Here is a 24,967-nt window from a genome sequence, read left to right on the forward strand (position 1 = left end):
GCCTGCCTGCTGACCCGGGTCTGCAGCAAAGGCGCTTGGTGGGGTTAGGGAGCCCTCCGCGCTCTGCCATGATCGGCTGTTAGGAGCGGCTGATGGTGAGGCGTAGCTGCCTGTGGGGCGCTCCTAATGGCAAATTTCCCCCGCCTTCCCCCCAATTTTGTATGTATTTTTGTTCGGGTATTTTCCCACGTCATAGTAGTGGTGCTTTTAAAGTTGTAGCAACGTTTCAGCAGAATCTCATCTGTCATCATCAGGCTTTTGTATTGTGTTCGTCTGTGAGTTAGACTTTTACAGTGGTTTCAGATTTAAATTTGGGGCAGCCTATTGCTGTGCCAGAATGTTTTTTTCTTCATCCTGATTGGTTGAGAGTCTTGGTCTGTGTTTATTGGTCTTGGAGTTTGCTGTGTTCTGCTTCTAATATCTTCTGTCTGTTTTTTTGGCTCTTTTTGTATCTTGATTGGCTGGCAACATTGTGTTACTTTATTGGAGGCCTTTAGTGCAGCTTGGCTTCGGGTAAATGGACAGCTATCATTAGTTAGGAAGCTGGGTTTCATCTGGGTGCCTGGTTGGGGTGTGTTTGAGCTGGAGGTATCAGGGGGATCTGTTTGTGCCAGGTGTTTGCCTGGCTTGTGGTGTATTTTTTTGGAAACATGCTGGGTCTTCCTATTGGGGGCGTATTTTTAGAGAAACACAGTATATATATATATATATATATATATATATATATATATATATATATATATATATATATATATATATATATATATATATAAATACTATTAGAAGTTTTCTTCAGGGAGTTATGAATCAGAAAAATCTGTTACATTTTTTTCTTCTTACATACATCTAGCTTGCATGAGAAAGGATGTTGAAGTAGACAAGCCTTGCCTCTGATTAAGCATGGATCATGTTTGTGTTATTATACCTCATACAAATAAATCATCCTTTTCCAACCTGCATAGACAATTCCCCCATTTCTTCAGCTAGCCTGTCTATGATGATGATATGAAAGGGAGTGAATTACATTAGTCCAGCCTAATGATGTTACCATGAATAATTGAAATTACATCTATTCCCGTTCAGTTTAAAGTACACATACTGGTCTAAACTAGTAAAAAGCATTTCTTGCATGAACCTGCCCGGTTAGCAATATATGTTTGGTCACTTGAGAGAAATGCAAACCTGATTTTGCAAACTTCTGTCCAGAATAGTTCAATTTCAATTCAATTTATTATTAGAGTCATAGACCCTGAGACCAGAACAAATAAAAACAGTCAGCAAATAGTTAGTTTCTAAACTCATACTTCCACTTCTTCTCCAAACTCAATTTCAAGTTGTTCATGCTCATGAAAACCTTTTAAAAAATATTATTCAAGACTTTCCAAAAAATAGTAATATAGGTAGCCCTCAACTTACAACCGTAAGTAAGCCTGGCAAAACTGGAAGTAAATGCAGGTTTTCAGAAAAAAAGTGTAAGAACAGTCATTTATACCAGGGTGTGCTACAACTGATGCTAAATGTGAGCCAGTTGCCAAACCGCCCAACATGATTGTGGGGAGGGTCATAACTTCAGTACTTGTCGTAAATAGCTTTTTGGGAGGGGGTTCCATTGTAACTTTGCACAGTCGCTAAGCAACCAGTCATGAGTCAAGATTACTTCTAGTTTTTTTTTTTTAAACTCTGTGAAGTAAAAGGAGCACGAGTTGAACCTGGTTTCTTGATTGCAAAACTAATTTTTAAGTAGCTCTGATTAGGAGACTGGAAGAAAGATCTAGAGGTATCCTTAAATTTGAATCCTTTTTTCCTAGATGTATAGAAAATATATGTTCCAGATTTACCCATGATAGATATATCAAATTGAATAGAAAGAAAATTAGGAATCTGGACTTCTAAATTGGTTGTAATTCTGATAGAATAACCCATAATATGTCCTAGTAACTATGTATTTGGCCTTTCTTTGTATTCTAATTTTAGGTAGCTCCCAACAATTAAGAAAAAAAATCTTCTCTCCAGCACAATGTCCTGTGATTTCAGCTGATGAAACTTTATTTCATGAATAAATAGATATTAATATAATTAAGATAAACTTAGGATTAGGCAACCTAAAACAAATTTAACATTTATGGAAACAAATATATAAAAATATTTCTTTATAGATATTTCTGAGATTTGTATACTAATTGTTTAGTTTCCATTTGAATAAAAGATGTATTTTAAAAACACATTAATGAGCTCGTGGAGGTTTCTTACTTGATGATTTCAGTAACATGTTTATTTAAAATAATCTGTCAGTTACTTTAATAAGCAGAACAAGCTACCCTCTAGTGGAGTAATGTGCAAATGCATCTGATGTGATATGTTTCTCATTTTTAGTCTAGCTTGAAGTCAAATTTGATAACATTGCATACACAAGAGAAATTCAGTAAATAAAAGTGTGTTGTTTTTGTATATTACTAGGGAACAAAATTAAGCAATACAAGAGTAATAGTATACTATAGCAAGCTAAAGCATTTCATAACATCTCCGATAGAATCATACAATAACTATTTAATTGTTATTTTTTGTTCAGATATAGCATTCTCATTACAGTGAATCAATTGGTGCTGTATCTCCTATTAACAAATTAAATTACTTGGCTTTTCAGTGTTGTATCATATTGTCATTGTGGGGGGGGGGGGGGTTCTTTTGGGTCAGAATTTAAACACCCAAATAGTACTTCTGTCTGGTCAAAGATTCTTTGGCTTTGATGTCTTGATTACGATTCCTTAAATGCATGATGGAATTTCTAAAACAGTTTAGTTTAACTGGAGGAATTGAATCCCAATGTTTCTTCCAGTCTTTGCCATATTTTCATCCAGTTTTATGCTAATGTTTTATACTTAGCCAATTAAAAATGTCAATAGCTAGTTCTTTATTACCCTTTAATGTAAATTAATATTCCATAATCTTGTTTCTTCTAGGTCTACAAATCTTACTCCTACAGTCAGTAAAGCCAAAAAAGCCATAAAGATTTAAAGTATAGTCTCATACTTCTGGAGACTATTGGAAATTACTCTTTTGAACTGAAGATTTAGTTTAAATTTAAAATGAATATTTAAGAAAATATTTACAACTTTAAATATTTTAATAGCACATATGCCTTTTTATTTGTTTTATACAAATGTATAAAATTTTAAAAAGTTCATTGAGTTCAATGTCATTTATATTTTTATATTCAGAATAGTGTTTGTTTATACGGTATGCTTATACTATGAGATTGATGACAAGTGGCTTTAAAACTATTTAATGTGCACTTTTATTTTCAATCCATCTCAGTTCTTAAATATTTTTTAAAAATTAGGATTGGGGTCAATTACTATATCAAAATATTCAGTAGGGATTACTACTGGTATTTATTTCACAGTGTTTGTAAAACCCAATTGACAAATACTGTATATATTTTACAGTAACGCAATAGAACATAGTAAATACCCTGCTACATCAGAATACCAATTGAAATAAAATAGGACAAAATAGAATTATTAGTCCTTGATTTGTGATGATTTAGTGACAGTTTAAAATAATGACTACATCTTAAGAAAATATTGGAATGTGCTGAAATGAGTAGATTGACATTTGAAATCAGAGAACAAGAAGATAAACAATTTTATAAAATTTGGGATCTATTCTATCAATGGTTAGACAATAAAACATGGTAATGAAATATGTAGATTTTGAGAACATAATGAATATATAAAGATGTATTTTTATTATATCTACAAAATGATTATAGGATAGATTTGAGATGATAATATGAACTATCATAAAACAAATTAAGTAAATATGGATTATCTTGTAAAACATGAATGAATAATAGTATAGTCAAATGATTGATTAACAATGATATTAATGTATTTAGGAATATGCGATTGACAATATGAGAACATATACAATGTAATTTTAATTGAAGACGACGAAGTGGAAGCACAAAACAATTTGTAAACCAACCGACACACTGTATGTATATATATGGAAAATGGCTTGATGTTTTTATGTTGTGTTTGTCTATGTTTGTCTTAAAAAACAATAAAACTTTTATTAATAAAAAATAATGACTACATCAGTTAATGACTAAAATTCCGGTTCCAATTTTGGTTGTAACCTGGGGACTACCTATACAGTAGAAAGATCAGGCTATGGTGAAATCATGTATAACTTACATTTTTAATAAATTTAGAATAATATGAAAATTTTATTGTCATGCTTTTATTATAAATATTTAATTTCACTTAACATGGAATGATTTTATATTTTTTAATGTCTATAAAACGGTATGTAGTGTGTTACTTTTGTTATAAAGACTGAATTCTCAGTATAAACATTGCATGCTAATTCCTTTTCACAGATGTTTGGAAATTAATTTTTATTTAAGTCAGATTAAAAATTTAATAGGTTAATAATACAATTGCAGTTTTGTTTGTCTCATAGAAATCAAGCTTTAATTTGGGAATCTAACAACAAAAACAATATCTCAATTGCTATGATCATCACAGTTTCATTGTTTTTTCATTGTCATGGTGATGTGCAACAAACAAATTTAACGAATAGTGAATAAGTAATAAGTAAGTGAATGAATGAATGAATAAATGAATAATTTTCACTCTCCCTGCTTGTTACAGCCTCTGACAATGTGTAAGTAGGTGGAGCTTGATCTTGTAGTATGAAGGAAAGGACTAGTGCTGATTTCTCTTACAGTGAATGGTCTTTGGTGTTGTCTGAACTTGGTTGTTTTCTTGCAGGCGTTTCATTACCAAACTAAGTAACATCATCAGTGCTAGTGACTAGTGTTCACTAGATAATCATCAGTGCTAGTGAAACCGAGAATCCCTCATTTTAACCCTGAGCTACAAATATTCTCCTTTATTGATTCTCTTACAATATATTCAACATGTGTTTGAAGTTCAATTGACATTTGCTGAGCATGCATATATTTCCAGGCTTATAGCAACACAGTGCCTACTCTTATAGCTTCATGTGGTATATATTGATGTTATCTGAGCTTGGTTGTTTTCTTGCAGACATTTTGTTACCTAACTGAGCACTGATAATGTTACCTAGTTTGGATTATAAAATGTCCTGAGCAGTTATGGCAATACTTTTAATAGCAATAGCACTTAAACTTATATACTTACACTTTATGGCTCTCTCTAAGCTGTTTACAGAGTCAGCCTACTGCTCCCAACAATCTGGGTCCTCATTTTATCGACCTTAGAAGGATGGAAGGCTGAGTCAACCTTGAGCCTGGTTAGCTTTAAACTGCCAAATTGCAGGCAGCCGGCAGTCAACAGAAGTAGCCTGCAATACTGCATTCTAACCACTGTGCCATCATGGCTCTTAACTAGAACAGTTGAAATTCTTTAAGAATTTACAAAATGGTTTTTGAATTGTTAATACTTTTGTAATCTTTTAGCCAAATGTATAAGTTTGTAAATCTTTAATGGTTTTTATGTTGTCAGTTACACATATGTATATATTATTTTATGCATTTCCATTCCCCTAACGTATTTCCACAATTAGAGAAAATACATCCCATAATCAGTTGTGAAATAGATTTTTCAAGAGTGGATGTCATTATTTAAAATATTTTCATTATACTTGACACTATCATCTATGTCAAATTTCAGTGCAATAGTCTATAAGATTCTTATTGTGTTATTGTGGGAATATAGTGTTTTGTTCTTAATATGTCCTCCTATACCACTTAGATTTAATTTAATACATAAAACAGAATATTTATTAAAATGCATAGGAACAAGATTTTGTTTGCAATAAGTTCATTGCAATATAAAATTAAGTTGACATGCTACATCAGAAGTATTCCGTGTTAAGAGGAGATATCCTTTCTATTTAGATTTATATAATTAAGAGTATAATAAAGTTTATAATTGTGACAATTCTCTTCTTTTTCTCTTCTCAGAATGTAAAAACATTTGCATCTTCAGATAGTTTAGGGAAGGTCCAAGAAGTAGCAAACTGGCTTTTGGAAATGAATCAGGAACTGATATCTGTTGGCAGCAAGAGACGACGAACTGGTGGGTCTATTCGAGGTAATACTTCATCAAGCCAAGTGGATGAAGAGCAGATGAATCGAGTTGTGGAGGAGGAACAACAGTTACAACAACAAGATGAAGTTGTTGCAAGAAATGGGGAAATTGGTGGAGGCCAACCTGGACTGTGTCATAGAAATGAATCTCAGTTGGAAGAAAACAACAACAGATTTATTGAAGTAGATGAAGATCAAGAAGAGGAGGAAGAAGATGAACATACTGGCATACCAGAGGAAGAGGAGGACATGGAGGAAGAAGAAGAAATGGACCAAGACAGTGATGATTTTGATCAATCCGATGAAAGCAGCAGAGATGAGCAAACTAATTGTAACAGTATCACAAATTCAAATGGTAACATGGACTTAGCAATACATCAGCAGTCATCGCCATTCTATATTAAATCTAAGGTGAGTAACTTTAAATACTTCTAAGTATAGTTTTAGAATGTAGAGAGTAAAGTTCCCAAGATGAATATATTCTATTTTTATCAACTATTTGTAGCACCATTCAAACATTTTTCTTTGAAAGCATATCTATAACTAAATAAAAATAGCATTACTATTTCTGTTCTTGCTTTCTTAAAAATCTGTACTAAGGTTTAAGTCAGAGCATTTTTCCTAATTTTTGAACTAAATGTTCATAATTCTAAATAGGCTTATTCTCATAATTTCTCAAACATCAGATTTTGCAGGAAAATATTTTAACTTCTTACTTTTGTTTATAATTCTGTATTTGCAAATAGGCTGTCAAAACCTGGTTGCAATAATAAAATATGTTTTTTCTGATATTCGGATGTTTTGTTAAGAAAATGTTTTCCATTTTAGTGTTTCTGGTTTTTATATATTAGAAATTAGGAATTTAATTATCTGTGATTTTGCTTGCATGACTTGACTTGCTAAGCCATGATGTGGTTAAATCTAGCATGACATCTGAATGTGAACCATGGTTTAAACTGTTTAAGAAGAAATGCCTTAATTGTAATTTGTAATCATTACTATCATGGGTGAATTCACTTAAAACACAGTGCAAACTCATATATATTGGACACGGTCTTCTAGATCAGCCTTTCACCAGAGTTGTTAAAACTGGTATTATAGTTCCCTGCCATTCTGAATTGAGAAGTATCCAAAAATGTTAATATAATTCCAAAAATAGGCTTAAAATAGCTTTAAAAAGCAAGAAAAAAATCCCTAAGACGGCCTCTCAAAAACAATTGCTATTTTAAAAAATCTGTTCTATTTACTTTGCATTATCACATTCACCCCAAAAATATAAAGCGTGATTCCTGTTGCTGATCCCTGACATAGAATACAGCTGTGATTACCTTTCCTTTTATTCTTTGCCATAAAAAAAGGAAACCCAAAGAGGAATTGTTCCAGTTCTAGAGTCCGCTATTCTCAGGTCTGCCAATGTCACTGAAGTTTTTCATTTTTCATTTGAAGTATTTACAAATTAAAAGAATTAAGTTAAAAAAACAGGATATGTTAGCTAGCCATCACAAAGGTTGCTGTGGTTTGTTTTTATGCATGCCATAGTTGGATAGGTAGGTAGCTTCTAGTAGTACTGCCAGATGTAGTTTAACATACTTGTGAAGATGCTTTGTAGATTAATTGTTCCATTCCAAGCACAAACAGGTAAGATGTGAGGGAGGCAGCCTGTGAGTTACTGAAATTAATTTGAAACCTACTATTGGAACGAAAATACTATTTCAAGTGCTGTGAAGGTGAAAAAGGGATCCACAGTGTAAGTAACGACAGAAATGTAATCACTTATGTTAAGATATGAAGTGGGGAAAAATCTGTATAGGTAGTCCTTGATTTACGACTATTTGTTAAATGACTGAAGTTGTGACGACATTGAATGATGAGACTTACATTGTGCCCAAAGTTATGGCTATTGCAGCACCCCTGAATTCACACCCCAAGTAATCAAAATCCAGGTGTTTGTCAGCCCTCCTGCTTTTAAACCACAGGGTAGCTGCAACTCACCCTGCCTACTTTGCCATCTGTGCCCTTTTGGCCTCCTGCCATCCTGCCCTTCCGCTGCCCTTGCTGACATTCACCAAGGTCTTCTTGGTCCCACTCATGATGACGTGTGCCTGTCCTGCCTGCTGGGCCAGATGGGGCTGGCTTGATTTGGCATAAAGGAAAATTAAACCCTGCACAAAGCAGCTTAAAGGCACCACAGTGCACTAAACTTCCTTTTGTGCCATGCTCCTGGCTAATACTGGCATTTGCTGGCAAGTTAATGAATGCTGCCATTGCTGAGGCAAGATGGGGAGAGACATAATGATACTTGCTGGAAAGAGAAGGCTTCCGAGGATGTGACAAGCAGCCCAGAGCTTGCCTGGTCCTGGGACTGCAAGGCTGGGTGGCCAAAATGGCATAGCAGGGAGCAAGTTAGGTCGGTGGGGGGAGTTGGAGGCTGCCCTTTATTTTACTGAAGCTCAAGACTGGGAGGGATCAATCTAGGAATGATTTGGATTGCGGTGGGTATTTGCTTAAAGACCCGGGATTCCAAGTTAACCGCAACAGGAAGAACTGGGGTTGCCACGGTAAGTCAGCGCAGCCATGTGGCATTTCACTTTATGATTATATTGACTTACGACAGCAGTTTTGATCCCAGTTGTGATTGTACAGTAAGTCGAGGACTATCTACTGTTTTTAGCTAATCAGGAAAGACTGTGGATTAGTTTTGCCTCCTCCTACCTATAATTACAAATCTAATTTGATCTTGCAGTTGGCTTGGGTTCTTGAACCCAAAACTTCATTTCCTTATCATTTGACTATAGTACTGCTATTGTGCACAAGCCATTGTCAGCATCATACAGTTTAGTTTAGCAACATAGCCAATGTTTTCCTTCTGTTGGATGATGATGCACAGTAGCATTTCATTTATTTGTCTGATTTAAAGGAACACTAAAATTGACTAACAACTCAAGGCAGTTTTCAAGAAAGAAGGTTAAAAACATGAATTGACAAGGCAATAAAACATTACTAAATAACTTCATAGTAAGTTAATGTATATTTCCTAAACTTATTAAAATGCCATTTTAAACTGTGAACGCTAGAGGGTGCAGTTAGATGCATTCATATATAACATTCCGTGATGCTCCAGAATAAATAACATTTGTACTGTTTTTCATACTCTTGATATTTTTCAAAGGGTACCGGTAGTCCTTAACTTACAATCATTTGTTTATTGACCCTTCAAAGTTATAATAGCACTGAAAAAAGTGACATACTACTATTCCTCACACATAGTGACTGTCACAATATCCCCACGGGCATGTGATCAAAATTCAGGTGCTTGGCAACTGCATATTTATGATAGTTTCAGTGTCCCAGGATCATGTAATTGCCATTTGTGACCCTTGGCTGGCTTCTGACAAGCAAAGTCAATAGGGTAACCCAGATTCACAACCGCATGGTTCACTTAACAACAGCTGTGATTCACTTAACAACTATGGCCAAAAGGTTCATAAAATTGGGCCACTTAACAACTGCCTTGCTTAGCATCTGAAATTCTGGTTTCAGTTGTGGCCATAATTTTTAAAATATGGAATACAGATAGTCTTCACTTTACAACCTTAATTGAGACTGGCAACTGTAAATGAAGTGGTTTTTAAATGGTTGTGTCCGCCCTGCTTCACAATTGCAGTACCAGAAGCCTTGTTAAATGAAACCTGCAGGTTTTTAGGGGAGGACCAATCCAGATCTAACTTAGTCCTTTCAGTCTCAAGCCTCTGTTCTTCCAAGGCAACGGACTACCTCTCCTGCATCTCCCCCTGTCAGTCTGCTCCTCTCCATCCTTGCCCTTTTGGCCACCCAAACATCATAAAAAAGCTGCTATATTCTCCCACCACAGCTGCCTGTGGACCTTTTCCTCAGCTTGATTGTTGTGTGTTCTTCCTTCCTTCCCCTGGACTTGTCACTACCACTGAGGTGTGACCTCATGGCACCGCACACCAAAAGGCCCCTGAACAGGGCTGCATAAGCAGTCCCAGAACTGCAATGCAGTGAGAAGCACTGGGACATTTTTGCCACATCATGCTTGAGAGAATCTTGCCCCAAACGATCTCCAAGTTTCAGCATGACAAGCAACCCCCAAGCACTTGGTTAGGAGCCCGTTTCTTACGTCTCATCAGCAGCTTACCAAATGGCATCGATCACCTGATTCTCTTGAAAGGCACTGTTTTGAGGAGTGGTTGCAAGTCCCATTTTTTTCAGTATTGTCATAACACTAAATTATGGGAACTATCTGAAATTGTTTATTATATGTATGTAAATTATTAATAAACTGTGGGTAATTCTTCTTAACTATGACAGTTAAAAATATAATAATGGGATGGAATGACATTTTAAAGGAATATTTGTCCTGATTTTTGAATTTTGGAAGATATCATCCAAACAAATTGATAAGAATCATTTCAATTCTTTCCAATAAAAAGAATTTGGACTCGCTAGCTACATAGTAAATATTTTTGGAGCAAAGACTATTTACATTACTCGATAAAGACTGAGACTGTAATGTTTATGCAAATTACCACCAATTTAAGGCAACTGCTTCCTATAATGATTAATTTGTATTTGTGTGTATGTGTCAGATAATATTTAAAATCAGTTATAGAACCAGTCAAGGTGTAGTGTTGAGTGTAAAGAATAAAATATTGGATTTTGAATATATTGAATATTTTCTATAATTGTGTATTTTCAATATCATAAATTTTACAAGCTTATGACTAATATGTTATTTAATATGCAATTTGCTCTTTCTATTTTGTTGTCTTGTGTTATTTGGCCCTTTAGAGTTTGATAGATTTATTTGCGCTATTTTTTTCCTGGAGATGAAGATGATGTACAAAACCTTCCCTTCAAGTTTTCTTTAAACAAGAATTCCATGAAATATATTGAGAAAGAGTGACTAGTCCCAAGTCACTTAGTCAGCTTCTATATGAAACAGTAAATTTGAATCTTAGTCTTCTCAGTCCAGTACCTTAACCACGATACCATATTAGCTTTAGCAGTACTGTATTTAACATTTTGAAATCTAAACAGACATTGGATATTGTAAAAAAAAACCTTGCTTTTTTGCTTTTTTAATTCTTTGCTTCTTTAATGAAGCTTATATATCTGAAGTGGTAGCTAAAATGGCAAAAGTGTGAAGGAAAACTATGAGTATTGGTTCCTTACAAGTCTCTCATACTTGAATAGGGATTACTAGAAAGAATTAATTAGGATTTACAGGGAAAGAGAAAGACAGTACTCTTTCCAAAGGTTGTGTGAGTGGTTCTTTCTCCTTCAGATCTATTACAAAAACTGTGATGCTGATACAAATCTTAAAGATACTTATCAAGTGCTTATGTAGATGTTGTACATATTGTTCATTTCTGCTTAATATATCTATCTTCATTGAAGAGAGATGAATATGTTTATTTAATTGGAACTGTGGTGGTGCAGTGGTTAGAATGCAGTATTGCAGTATTGAGTTTGATCCTCACCAGCTCAAGGTTAACTCAGCCTTCCATCCTTCCCAGGTTGGTAAAATGAGAACCCAGATTGTTGGGGACAATGTGTTGACTCTCTAAACCTCTTAGAGCAGGAGCATCACACTTGCGTTATCATGGCGGCATCACGTGACGTATCAGGACTTTTTACCCCCTTCGCTAAACAGGGTGGGGCCAGTGCCAGCATGTGACACATCTGACCTGCGGGCTGCAAGCTGGACACCCCTGGCTTAGAGAGTGCTATAAAGCACTAGGGAATTGTATGTAAGTGCTACTAGTATTGCTATTAAGTTGGGAGTCATTAACAAGGACATTTGAAAAGTGTTGTTTGTTCTGTTGTTGAATATTTAAGCTTTTCATGTTTAAATATATTCTTGCTAGCATTATCACTATTTTACAGTGGTTTATTTGAAACTGCTTAAAAACTTTTTAATTTTTAATTAATTGTTTTTAATTAATTAACCCTTATTTAGACACTTGCTTATAATATTTGAAAGACTGAAGCAGTATCTATTTGAGAAGTAAAGACTAGTCCTATTGACTAGAGAGGTTCATCATTTTCAATTGCCTGGAAAGAGACAATCCAGAAGCTTCGAATAGTCCAAACTGCAGCAGTGGGAATAGTGGTGAAGATGCCTTGATATACCCAGATAAGAATTCTGCTTTGCAAGCTGCACTGGTTGCCAGTTTGCTTCTGGGTGTGGTGGCAGCTTATCAGTAAAGCCCTACATGATACAGGACCTGGTTACTTGAGGGACCTTTCTTTTATAGTGTCTGCCCAACCACTTTGATCTTGTAGAATTGGCATCCTCTGGGTTTCTTTAATTAAACAATGTCATCTATCAGGACCCAGGAAATGTGCCTTTTGTAGCAGTACCTGTCCTCTGGAATGAGGTTTCTCTAAAGAGCCAGATGGGCCCCAACAATTGGCTGTTGTTTAGAAGTGTCATAAAGACCTGGCTGTTCACCCAGGCCTTTGGTAAGGGAGAGTGACATCTTTCATTTCATTCCATCTGTTCTGTTGTTCTTATCTTGTTTTATAGTTTTAAAAAATCAATTCTATTTTAATTTATTGTTGTAACCACCCAGAGTCACTGGGAGTAGTATTATTACTAAGTGAACATCAGCCTTACTACCGTGTTTCTCATATGATAAGGCCGGGTCTTTTTTTTTTTTTTTGAGCCCCGAAAAAATGGCTAGGCCGTCTTTTCAGGGGTGACTTAATTCCCCCCCTCGCATCTTCAGGCAGGCGGGCAGCGATGGCTTGGATGTTGACCTTGGCATTGGTGGGGCACTTCATATCAGGGTCAACGCAGGCAGCACCATATCCAGGTGTGCAACAAAAGTACTTCCTAACGGCAAGCCTCCCTACCATTCCCCCCATTTCGCATGTTTTAATATAGGCCTTAATTTGGGGGGAGGGGTTTAATTTCATTTCATGCCTATAAAACATGCTGGGACTTCCTATTGGGGGAGGCCATATTGTTGGAGAAACAGGGTACCTCCATCACTCTCTCTGATGTCAGTGAAATTATTTGATATACATTTGAAGGTTTCCAGATGTTCCTGAGGCCTAATGGAGTAGGCTTTAGGTCTGCATGGCAGCTAGTATAAACAAAGTTGACAAGGTATGAAGTACTTGTCAGAATCACTCTCACTTAAATTTATTTGTGAAAGGTATCCATTAGAGACCTTTGACGCTTAGCTGACAGATTGTATGATACATATGTATCACAAATATTATAAAGCAAACTATGATAATAAAAAAGGTATTAGTGGAATGCTCTCCAGAACTTACTGGACTATCAAATCATGTTTTTATTATGGTCATAAGGCCAACAGACGGCAAGAAATAAAATAGTTAAAAATGAAAATAGATAACATTTTAAATTAATATACATTTTCCGACCCAGGGAGAAGTGAATAATAGATAAAATGCAGAATTGGACAGCACAAAGTATATTTATAAAATGTGGTCTATCAGGAGAAAGGACAAACAGAATTTATGATTCCTCTCAGAAATGTCTTAAAGATTGGATAAATGAAAGATATACAGGATTTTCTGCACAGATAGAACTGAAAAAAGCTTTGCTGTCCATACAATTATATATACATTGAAGAAGAGGAATATTTTTGTGATATTGACCCAAGATGATATAGGACAGTGGCACTGAACTAAAAAAAAAAAATGCAACATCTCATCAATTGAAAACTGATGATGCTTTATTAGAAGAAAATGGCAAAGTTGCAGGGCTAAAAATTAATAAGGACAAAAAGAAAATGCTAATTAAAAATATGACAGAAGCAAAAAGAGAATCGCTAAAAAAATGGATATACAGATAGTCAAAAAGGTTAAATATTTAGGAATTATTATTTCTCCAAGAGGCACCACACTTAAAGAAGAAATTATGATAAATTACATCAACAAATTAAAGACGATTTGGCAAGATGAAGTAACCTAAGACTATCATTATCAGGAAGGATTTCAGTAATTAAAATGAATGTGCTCCCAAAATTGTTATTTCCATTCCAAAACATACCTATAAAGCTGAACCAAAACTTCTTTGTAGAACTAAACAAGACAACCTCTAATTTTGTATGACGGGGAAAAAACTGAGGATTCAATTTAAATTATTACAAGAAGCCACAGAAAGGGGAGGTTTTGGCCTTCCAGATTGGGAAATTTATCATCAAGCAGCTTCATTTATATGGGTTAGAGACTGGATACTATTAGAAAATAGAAGAATCCTGCAGTTAGAAGGACACAACCTGCAACAAGGATGGCACACATTTCTATGGCCTGACAAGCCAGGCTTACATCGACATTTTCAACAACATAGAATTAAGCAAACACTATTTAAGATCTGGAATAAAACTAGAAAACAGATATATTTAGAAATGCCAAATTGGATATCAATATTGGAGGCAGTAACATATCCAAACCTATTGAAACAAAGAAAAGCTATCACCTACAAAGATGTTTAAAATGGGGACGGAGAGTTAAAAACTAGACAGGACCTAAAGCAGCATGGGATGGATCTAAAATGGTGGAAATATTTACAGTTACAAGCAAGGTATAAACAGGGTAAAAAAGAATGGGGAATTAACATGCAAGAAACAGTCTTAGATAAAATTCTCTTAGGAGCAGAGGATAAATTTATAGGGAAACTACAAATTTCTATTAGCCTATTAATTAAAAGAAGAGCAAGTAAAGGAGACTATGGTTGTATGGGCCAGAGACTTTGGGTACAGCATTAATTTAGATCAATGGCAAATAATATGGGACAGAAATAAAAAGCTTACGATGGCCAGTGCATATAAAGAAAATCTGCTCAAAATGTTCTATCGATGGCACCTTCCACCAGCCAGACTGGCCAAGATGTTCAAAAACCAGTCCCCAAATTGCTGGAAATGTTCAATAGAACGGGGAACATATTACCATGTGTGGTAGTTCTTCAAAAAAGCGCAGGAGTATTGGCTTAGGACGGGGAAGTGCTGGAGGAAATGTTGGGTTTTAAAGTAGATCACCTACCAGAATGCTTTCTATTAGGAATTATGTCAAAAAAATATAAGAAAGATGAGCTTTATTTGATTATACACATTATTACTGCAGCAAGGATAACCTTTGCCCAGAACTGGAAATAAACAGTTATACCAAGTGAAGAAGAAGTAATAAACAAAATCTTACTATGTGCTGAAATGGACAAGTTAACTCTAGAAACGAAAAACAAAGATGAATCGTCATACTACACAATTTGGGATAAATTCTATCATTAGTGGGAGCAGAGAAGAAGGTCTTAAGTTGGGAAAGGAGTTGAAGGGAAAGGGTAGATGATTGGATGAGATGAAAAGAAGACAATGTTAGAAATGTATTATATGAATGAACAAATGTATTGTTCTGACCCACGCCCTTTTCCAACAAATCAAACACAATCCAAAGGGAACAGAAACCTTTTAATGCTTCTGCAAAATAATTAGCTACGATAAGCACAAGCCTTGCCAAACTGTGCGAGAATTGCCAAAAGATAACAGACAAGAAATAATTTGCAATACAAGAATCTTCAAATACAAACTCAGGATACTGGAATATCCATGAGGCTGGAGTTTCAAAACTTCTTTGCCTTCTGCAAAGAACTTTCATTTCACAGCTGGCTTTTATCTTATTGAAGGAGGGACAGGGGCCATTACCTTGCAGCCTTACTCCCGAGTTGCCTGTGTGTTGTAGCTGCTCTTTCCTATGAGCAATCTTGTGCGCATGCGCACTTGGCACAGGCTCCTCAGGAACATCCTCATCACTGCTGCCATCCCCCACAATCTTTGAAGGCAGCAGTCCACTCCCTAATGGACCTGGCCCCTCATCTGAGTCCTCGCTCTCCTCAGCCGTCCGCACCTGCTGCTGGCTAACCACAACATGTATATATGTATATAGTTGAATAATTGTTCGGGTATTTTCCCACATCATTATAGTTGTGCTTTAAAGTTGTAGCAACGTTTCGGAAGAATCTCATCTGCCATCATCAGGCTTCTGTATATTAGAAACACCAATCAAGCAGAACATAGCAAACTCCAAGACCAATAAACACAGACCAAGACTCCCAACCAATCAGGATGAAGAAAAAAACCATTCTGGCACAGCATAGGCCAGCACCAAATTTAAAACAGAAACGGCTGTGAAAGTCTGACTCACAGACGAACACTATACAGAAGCCTGATGATAATTTGCAATACAAGAATCTTCAAATACAAACTCAGGATACTGGAATATCCACGAGGCTGGATTTTCAAAACTTCTTTGCCTTCTGCAAAGAACTTTCATTTCACAGCTGGCTTTTATCTTCTTGAAGGAGGGGCAGGGGCCATTACCTTGCAGCCTTACTCCCGAGTCGCCTGTGTGTTGTAGGTGCTCTCTCTCTCTATATATATATGGTATTCAGCTTTGTTCGAGTATTTTCTCACGTCATTATAGTTGTGCTTTTAAAGTTGTAGCAACATTTCGGCAGAATCTCATCTGCCATCATCAGGCTTCTGTATTTTGTTCGTCTGTGAGTCAGACTTTCACAGCCGTTTCTGTTTTAAACCAGCAGAACACTGCTTAACCAACACATATTTCATATACAAAGGACAAAGATACAAGCAAATTGAAGGAGCTCCTATGGGATCACCACTGTCACCCGTCTTTGCAAACCTGTTCATGGAAGAATTTGAATCCAGAGCCCTAGCCAATGCCACCCACAAACCCAAACTATGGTTAAGATACATCGATGACACATTTGTTATTTGGCCCCATGGAAAAGAAAAACAATTTCCTAACACACCTAAACAGCACACACCCCAAAATCAAATTCACCATGGAAACAGAAATAAACAAACAACTACCATTCCGAGATGTACTAATCTACAAAAAAACAGATGGCACACTAGGACACATCATATACCAGAAGAAAACACACACCAACTGCTACCTCAATGCCCAATCCCTCCACCACTCAGCACAGATAAACTCCGTGGCCAAAACACTAATTGCCAGAACCAAACGCATGGCAGACAAGACGCACATAAAGACTGAACTATGCACCCTGACTAAAGTACTGACAGCCAACGGCTTCCACAAAAGCAAAATCACAGGCCTGATCCACAAAAATACACTGAGACATAATAGAGACCTAGAAGATGAACAGACCTATGGAACAACTGTCCTGCCCTACATAAGAGGTACTACAGTCAAAATCAGTAAGATACTACACAGGCATCACATCAAGACTGCCTTCAAAACAGACAGAAAAATAGCAGCCATCCTAAGAAACCCCAAAAATAAAATTGACCTGGAAAACCAAAGCATATATGAAGTCCTCTGTGCATCATGCCTTGCCACATACTTTGGACAGACCAATAGAAGAATAAGTACCCGCCTGGATGAACACAAAAATGCAGTAAAAAAGCTGGAACACACTTCCTCACTAGTCCAACACATGAAAGCCACAGGTCATAGCATCAACTTCAATAGCACCAAAACCCTAGCCACTATAGAAAACCCCAGCTGATTGAAAAAAGACCCAAAAGCATGAATATAAGAGATGACTCCACCAGACTGTCAATTATCTGGAACCCTGCGCTCACAAACAAAAAAATCTCCACACCACAAGCCAAATAAACACCCGGGCACAAACAGACACCCCCCCCATACCTCCAGCTCAAACACACCCCAACCAGGCACCCAGATGAAACCTAGCTTCCTAATAAATGATAGCCGTCCGTTTACTTGGAGCCAAGCTGCACTAAAAGCCTCCAATACAGAAAACACAATGTTGCCAGCCAATCAAAAAAAAACAAAAAGCTACAAAACAGACAGAAAATATTAGAAACACCAATCAAGCAGAACACAGCAAACTCCAAGACCAATAAACACAGACCAAGACTCCCAACCAATCATGATGAAGAAAAAACCATTCTGGCACAGCAGATGGCTAGCACCAAATTTAAAAGAGAAACGGCTGTGAAAGTCTGACTCACAGACGAACACAATACACAAGCCTGATGATGGCAGATGAGATTCTGCCAAAACGTTGCTACAACTTTAAAAGCACAACTATAATGACGTGGGAAAATACCCGAACAAAGCTGAATACCATACATATAGATACCCGCGAAAACTTAAGAACACACACACACACACACACACACACACGATATTGACCCAAAATCACGTCAAACCGACTTCACCATGTTCAATGTTTTTAATTGTTTTGTTTAATAAAATGTTATTTTAAAAATGATGATGCTGACTTTGAACAAATGCCAGACTTGTCTGGATTTGGAAACTAAACAGGATTGGGTTGATTTATATTTGAATCAGAGACTGTCAATAAATGGCCTGCCTATACACTAAATTAAGAATCCAGAAAACCTCTTTGAACACAGGTGTCAAACTCACTGAGTCACGTTGATGTCATGTGACATGTTGCGATGGTTTTTGCCTTCACGGAGCTGGGTTGGACATGATGCATCTGGCCTGCAGGCTGCCAGTTTGACACCCCTGTCTTTGAAGTAAAAGGTGGCAAATTGCTTTCATAACACTGTCATATTTATCTAGCCACAAAATGTTGACAACTGAGGACATAGTTATCTTTCTATCTTGTTGAAGATTTTGTGTGCAGAACTGAATTATCCAGACAAACCATAATAATTGGACTTAACTTTACCATCTCAATTTTCTTCCTCAGAACTTTTGCCTTTATTCTTTGAAGTACCCAAAAATAAGATTCCTCTTGATTTCAGTCAGACATGGTGAGTGAATCCACTAATTTGTGTGAATTATTTCTCACACTAATAAAAAAACTGACAGACATCAAAGTAAATTTATTTTGTAAATTTATATAACTGGTCATCTCACAAATGTGACTCTGAGCAATGTACAAAATTAAAAACAATGCAAAATATCTTTAAAAATAAGTAATTTAAAAATAATAAATACTTAACAACTACCCTTCCTTCTGAAAAGAAGTCCTTTACATAGAAAGAATGGGAATAAATAAACATAAACAAGCCAGTTTAAAGTTGTCTTTATATAGATTTTTCATTTGAACAAAGAGCACTCACTGGAATTTTCTTCTAATAGATTGTTAATTAAACTTCTAGGAAACTAGAAGAGATCCTAAAAAGTTTATACTGAATAAAGATACCTTAATTTCCACATCTAAACTATCAGCGTATAACAGCTAGAGGCTGCCAACGTGTAGTGATCTGCTCCAATTGCATATTATGGCACCTTTATCTGGATCATATTTCTATTACAGGTAGCCCTCACTGATTGCAATTGGGATTGAGAATTAGCACTGAACCACACTATCATAAAGCATGATCTCATTAGTGCACTGACCTAAGATGGCAGTTCTATCAGTCACAATTGCCATTGCTAGGTGAATCCTGTGGTCACTTTGATCTGGCTTCTCTATTGACTTTGTTGGAAGTCAGCAGTGAACTTCGTAAAGGTTGGTCATATGATTACGGGATGCTGGAATGTTGTAATAGCAAGCTGGTTGCTAAACTCCAGAGTCATGATTACATGTCCATTGGGATGGCTGTTAACTGGTTGTTAAGTCCCCTTTGCTCAGCACCATTGTAACTTCAAATAGTCACTGAATGATTGGTTGTTATACAAGGATTACCTACCGTGTTTCTCATACAATAAGGCCGGGTCTTTTTTTTTTTTTTTTTGAGCCCCGAAAAAATGGCTAGGCTGTCTTTTCGGGGGTGACTTAATTCCTCCCCCTTGCATCTTTGGGTGGGCGGGCAGCGACGGCTTGGATGTTGACCTTGGCGTTGGTGGGGCACTTCGTATCAGGGTCAACACAGGCAGCACCATATCCGGGTGTGCAACAAAAGTACTTCTAATGGCAAGCCCCGCCCCCACCATCCCCCCCCATTTCGCATGTTTTAATATAGGCCTTAATTTGGGGGGAGGGGCTTAATTTCATTTCATGCCTATAAAACATGCTGGGACTTCCTATTGGGGGAGGCCGTATTGTTGGAGAAACAGGGTATAATTCAATTTTTATTCACTTTTCTATTCAGAGACACATAAAACGGCTTTAACTGCTAATCTGAGGGAAGTTATTTACAGAGGATGTTAAAGAACTCTTGAAGAAACTACATCAATACATAAGGACTTACTTAAAAGAGGTACCAGTAGTAGAAACCAGTTTGCATCAAGAGATGTAGAAAATTATATCCTTAGTTTCCTGCAGCTAAACTCACAAGACCATTAACTACCAGATCACAAAGAAACCCTGTAATAGTACCTTAGTTTGCAAATGGGAGAATTCTGTAATTCATGTAATTCCAGGAATTTAAATGGGGTACTTTCTGGCAGGCTTTCAGGATTTGATATTGTACCCTGCAAAAATTGACTTCAAATAGTTTTTTGCAGTGTCTGTTTTCTGGCCTGGCCTATCTTGAAGAGCTGACACTAGTGTATCATATAGAGTTTGTGTCCTAATTGCATTCTCTTCTGCTCAGTTAATGGAATGCTGACAGCCTTTCATCTGATGTACTATCAAAATAAAGCAATAGATAATGTCCTTGTTTATTCCAGAAGCCATAGCAGAGATTTCTTTCCTTCTTACACTTAAAAGTCTATGAAAAATCAGGAAAAAGAAGTGGCATGTTGACACTGCATGACACTAGTCATATTTAATTTGTTTCAGTTGTGGCCCATTAGGATGGATCAAAGGAAAGGACCATCTCAGCCATTTTTAAGCAATTGAGAGGCCTTGCGCAATAAACCATCCAAACACAGCACAAATCGTTCAATGAAGGGATTTCAGCAGATTTCAAGAACTTTCCTTACTAGAAAAAAACGATAAGGCAACAGTCTGTTTTATCACTTTCTCCAGCTACTACAGAATCAATGCATGACTTTTTTTTTTTTTCTTAATACAGGAGTACTGTATAAGTGCCCTATCATGAAGCTGCCATTGCTTGTTAAAATGGCTTCTGGTCTAGTTTTCTCTTTCTGTTCATACAGCTTTTAGGTACATGCTATAGTAAATTATAGTATGTGGTTTATGGAACTGATTGAGAAAAACAATAGCTTTTTTTTTTAAAGTATTACTATCATTTTTTATCTTGCGTTGTTCCTTAAAAAACCTCCAAAGGTGATTTACAAAGTTAGTGATATGATTAAGTCTTATAATCTAAACTGTATAAATTGGGATAGAAATAATTTTTGATAGCTGACTCTCTAGACTGAGTTTGAACACATCTAGCAAAGGTGAGCCTTCCAGTTTTTATAACTACTGGTTTTATTATACCAGTCTTACTGTTTTTCTAACATTCAGTTAAAAACTATAATCCATTAGTTTATGTTCTGCACTCTGGAACAATGGAAAACAAGTTTGTATCCTTTGTCACATTCTTTCAGATCCTTGAAAAATGCTATCATATCCCATCTCAATCTTTACTTAGGAAGGCTAAATGCCCAATTTCCACCAAGGTCCTCATAGAATTTTTTTTTATCTAGTAACCTGATCATGTTCTTTGTTCTTTTACTTTTAATGATCACATTAGGTATAACCACCTTTAACTTCATCTGCACACAACAATAGTCAATATATCTACTGAACAACACAGAGTAAAGTGGAAATTACTTCCACTATTTAGAAATGATACTTCTGTTGATATACCCTAATACTGTATTCTTTCTTTTCTGCATTATCACTCTCTGAGTCTTTACCCTGTTAAAAATTAGGGTCTTAAATGGATATAAAAGAAAGATTGCCTGAATTATTGCATATATTTTAAAAGTGTACCAGCACACAACAAAACAATCACCAAGCAAATGCTTCAAGAGCAACTGTAGTAGTTATTTTAACAGCTGATACTATCCTAAGACAACCAAAGAGTTTAACTTAATCACATAAATCATGTTATATCCAATAAAGATTGGAGTGACATTTCTAGAATATTTGAAGAACACAAGATGATGCAGCTGGGTTTGTGTTACATATTTGAAATAGTTTGTGGAATATTTTAATGTAGGAATGAAGACAAATGTTCTTGAAACACTAATTTAAAGCAGGTAGGAGAAGTGAACTAGGAATTGGTGTTTTCTTTGAAGAAATGCTGAAGTTCTGTGCACAAAAATAAACCTATGTTTTTTAACTTATTTACTTCATGAACACAATTTTCATTATTTTCATGTAGAATTATTTTTCATTTGAACAAAGAGCACTCACTGGAATTTTCTTCTAATAGATTGTTAATTAGACCTCTAGGAAACTAGATCCTAAAAAGTTTATACTGAATAAAGATACCTTAATTTCCACATCTAAACTGTCAGCATATAACAGCTAGAGGCTGCCAACATATAGTGATCTGCTCCAGTTGCATATTATGGTGCCTTTATCTGGATCATATTTCTATTACAGGTAGCCCTCACTGGTTGTAATTGGGATTGAGAATTAGCACTGAGCCACACTCTCATAAAGCATGATCTCATTAGCTCACTGACCTATGATGGCAGTTCTGTCAGTCCCAATTGCCATTGTTAGGTGAATTCTGTGGTCACTTTGATCTGCTTTCTCTATTGACTTTGTTGGAAGTCAGCAGTGAACTTCGTAAAGATTGGTCATATGATTATGGGATGCTGGAACGTTGTAATAGCAAGCTGGTTGCTAAACTTCAGAGTCATGATTACATGTCCATTGGGATGGCTGTAATATGAAGACTGGTTGTTAAGTCCCCTTTGCTCAGCACCATTGTAACTTCAAATAGTCACTGAATGATACAAGGATTACCTATAATTCAATTTTTATTCACTTTACCATTCAGAGGCACATAAAATGGCTTTAAATGCTAATCTGAGGGAAGTTATTTACAGAGGATGTTAAAGAATTCTTGAAGAAACTACAATACATAAGGACTTACTTGAAACAAATTTCACATAGGCACAGAAATAGTATTATTCTTTATAATACTATCCTTTAGAATACCATACTACGGGTTGAGGTAATTTCCCGTTAGGAGAATGAGTGCACACAGGGAGACGTAGTGAGAGTGGTGAGGAATAACACACAACCAGCACACAGATACACTGTATAGTAAAATGTAGGTTTTTACTTCCAGTAAATGGTTAAGCAAAGTCCAACAAGCAGTCCAAGTCATACATGGTTAAAGCAGTCAGTTTTCAGTCCAGGGATAATCCAAAATCAAAGTCCAGTATCATAAACAGTTCAGTAACAGACTTACATCAAATCCAAGAAGAACTATGATCAGCAACAATCAATAGGGAAAATGCAAGAACCAAAAACATCCAACAAGCAACTACCAACAACAAAACGACTAACAACCCAGGTTTCTGGCTCCATCTTATGGCCGTTTGAGGAACCACACCCAATTACAATTTAAGCATTCCCTTAAAGATACAGTATTAAATGTCTATCCTGGTTTATATATTTCCAACCCAACCGTTAGGTGACTTGCATTCCTAACACTACATGTTAATTTTTTTACAAAAAAACTGCTTCCTATGAGAAGCATTTGTTTGTGATTAGCTCTCAGTAAACTCAGGATTTGAGATTTTGTACAAGTACATTTACTTTTTCAATAAAATTGGAAGGTCACTACGGGTCATCTATTTGAACAAGAATCCTACTGTTGAAAAGCTCTTGCATGTTGCTACATGAACATGCAAAGTATTTAAAATAAAATACAATCTCACTTTAATAACTATTTTTGCACTGTAGTCTTTCTGACATAAAACTTACAAAACAAAGCATGTTCACCTATAGCATGTATTTAAAATAAGTTTTTAAATAGATGCAGAAGTTTCAAATCTCTCTGTGTGAGAAATCTGTTATTGAAAATATATTCTAGGTTTCTATGTTATATGAAAATATATTTCTAAATGCCATATATTTTTGTATTGAAGATCTCTCTCTCTCTCTCTCTCATATAGCACCATGAAAATAAAATATGCACAGAAAATGAAAAATAAGTAATTCTCAACCTGGATCAAACCTTTTCCCAGATCCTTACTTTTAGAAAAATGCACCTGCATAGGGAGGGAGAGAATTAATCTGTGCCAGACATAAATAGGAGTAATGGTAGGGAGAAGAACAATGTTAGTGAAAATTAGGAATCATAACAAAATAACTTTAAGATGAATGTGTTTTCTAAATTACTGGTTTCTAACAGAGGGATTGTGGTTTGATAATGCATAAAATTATATCTTTCCATTAAATCTTGTAATATCTTGCCTTAAACAAAAGGAAAACTGAATAACTTCATGAATGCAAAACAACACTTGAAGAAATAAATGTCTCATGCCCCAATGTCTTGCATTTTCTGTTTTTTTCAGTAATCTCATCAAAAGAAAGCCAAATTGTAACAAATAATAAGGTAATCAATGTAAAGCAACTTGAAAAACAATGAAATGAAATTATCATAGGAATAATTTAATGTCCTTCAATATTTATTATTTCAGGAATGTTTAGTCACCTTGAACCACAAATGGGCAGCAAATAAATTTGATAAATAAGATACTCATGTATTTGCTCTTCCGTAGACATAGAAAATTCAGTAAGCAATGTATCTAGTCCCTTATGCTGCTTTTTAAATTGAAGATCTACTGCATAAATGGGGGGGGGGGGGAATAATCTAAAACACACATAAGAGTTTTAAGTTTTAAGCAGCAGAGATTTATGCTTAACTCAGTCCGAGTAGCGGGATATTTCCTTGAAAGATTTAAAGTGGAATTGGAGGAGATACAAGTGGATCTAAAGGAAGGAGCTATGCAGCAAATGCAGCAAGAGATTGAGGAAGAGACTACTATGAAAGACACTACAGGTATAGACTTTTTATGTTCACAACGTAAACA

At 35.8% G+C, this 24,967-nt stretch overlaps 1 protein-coding gene across 2 annotated transcripts in view; it reads left to right on the forward strand.

Moving 5' to 3' along the window:
• Nucleotides 1-24,967, forward strand: part of FBXW7 (F-box and WD repeat domain containing 7) — a 122,433-nt gene that overhangs the window by 38,598 nt on the left and 58,868 nt on the right. For both annotated transcript variants that reach the window (XM_026668751.2, XM_087963026.1), the window contains one exon: nucleotides 5,957-6,493. In XM_026668751.2, coding sequence (XP_026524536.1) covers nucleotides 6,026-6,493 — 468 coding nt within the window. In that variant the 5' untranslated portion in view covers nucleotides 5,957-6,025. The remainder of the gene's footprint in view (nucleotides 1-5,956; nucleotides 6,494-24,967) is intronic.

Source organism: Notechis scutatus, chromosome 4 (genome assembly GCF_049901735.1).
Source record: "Notechis scutatus isolate UNSWTSFEM ecotype Mainland chromosome 4, rNotScu1.2, whole genome shotgun sequence".
NCBI lineage: Eukaryota > Metazoa > Chordata > Lepidosauria > Squamata > Elapidae > Notechis > Notechis scutatus.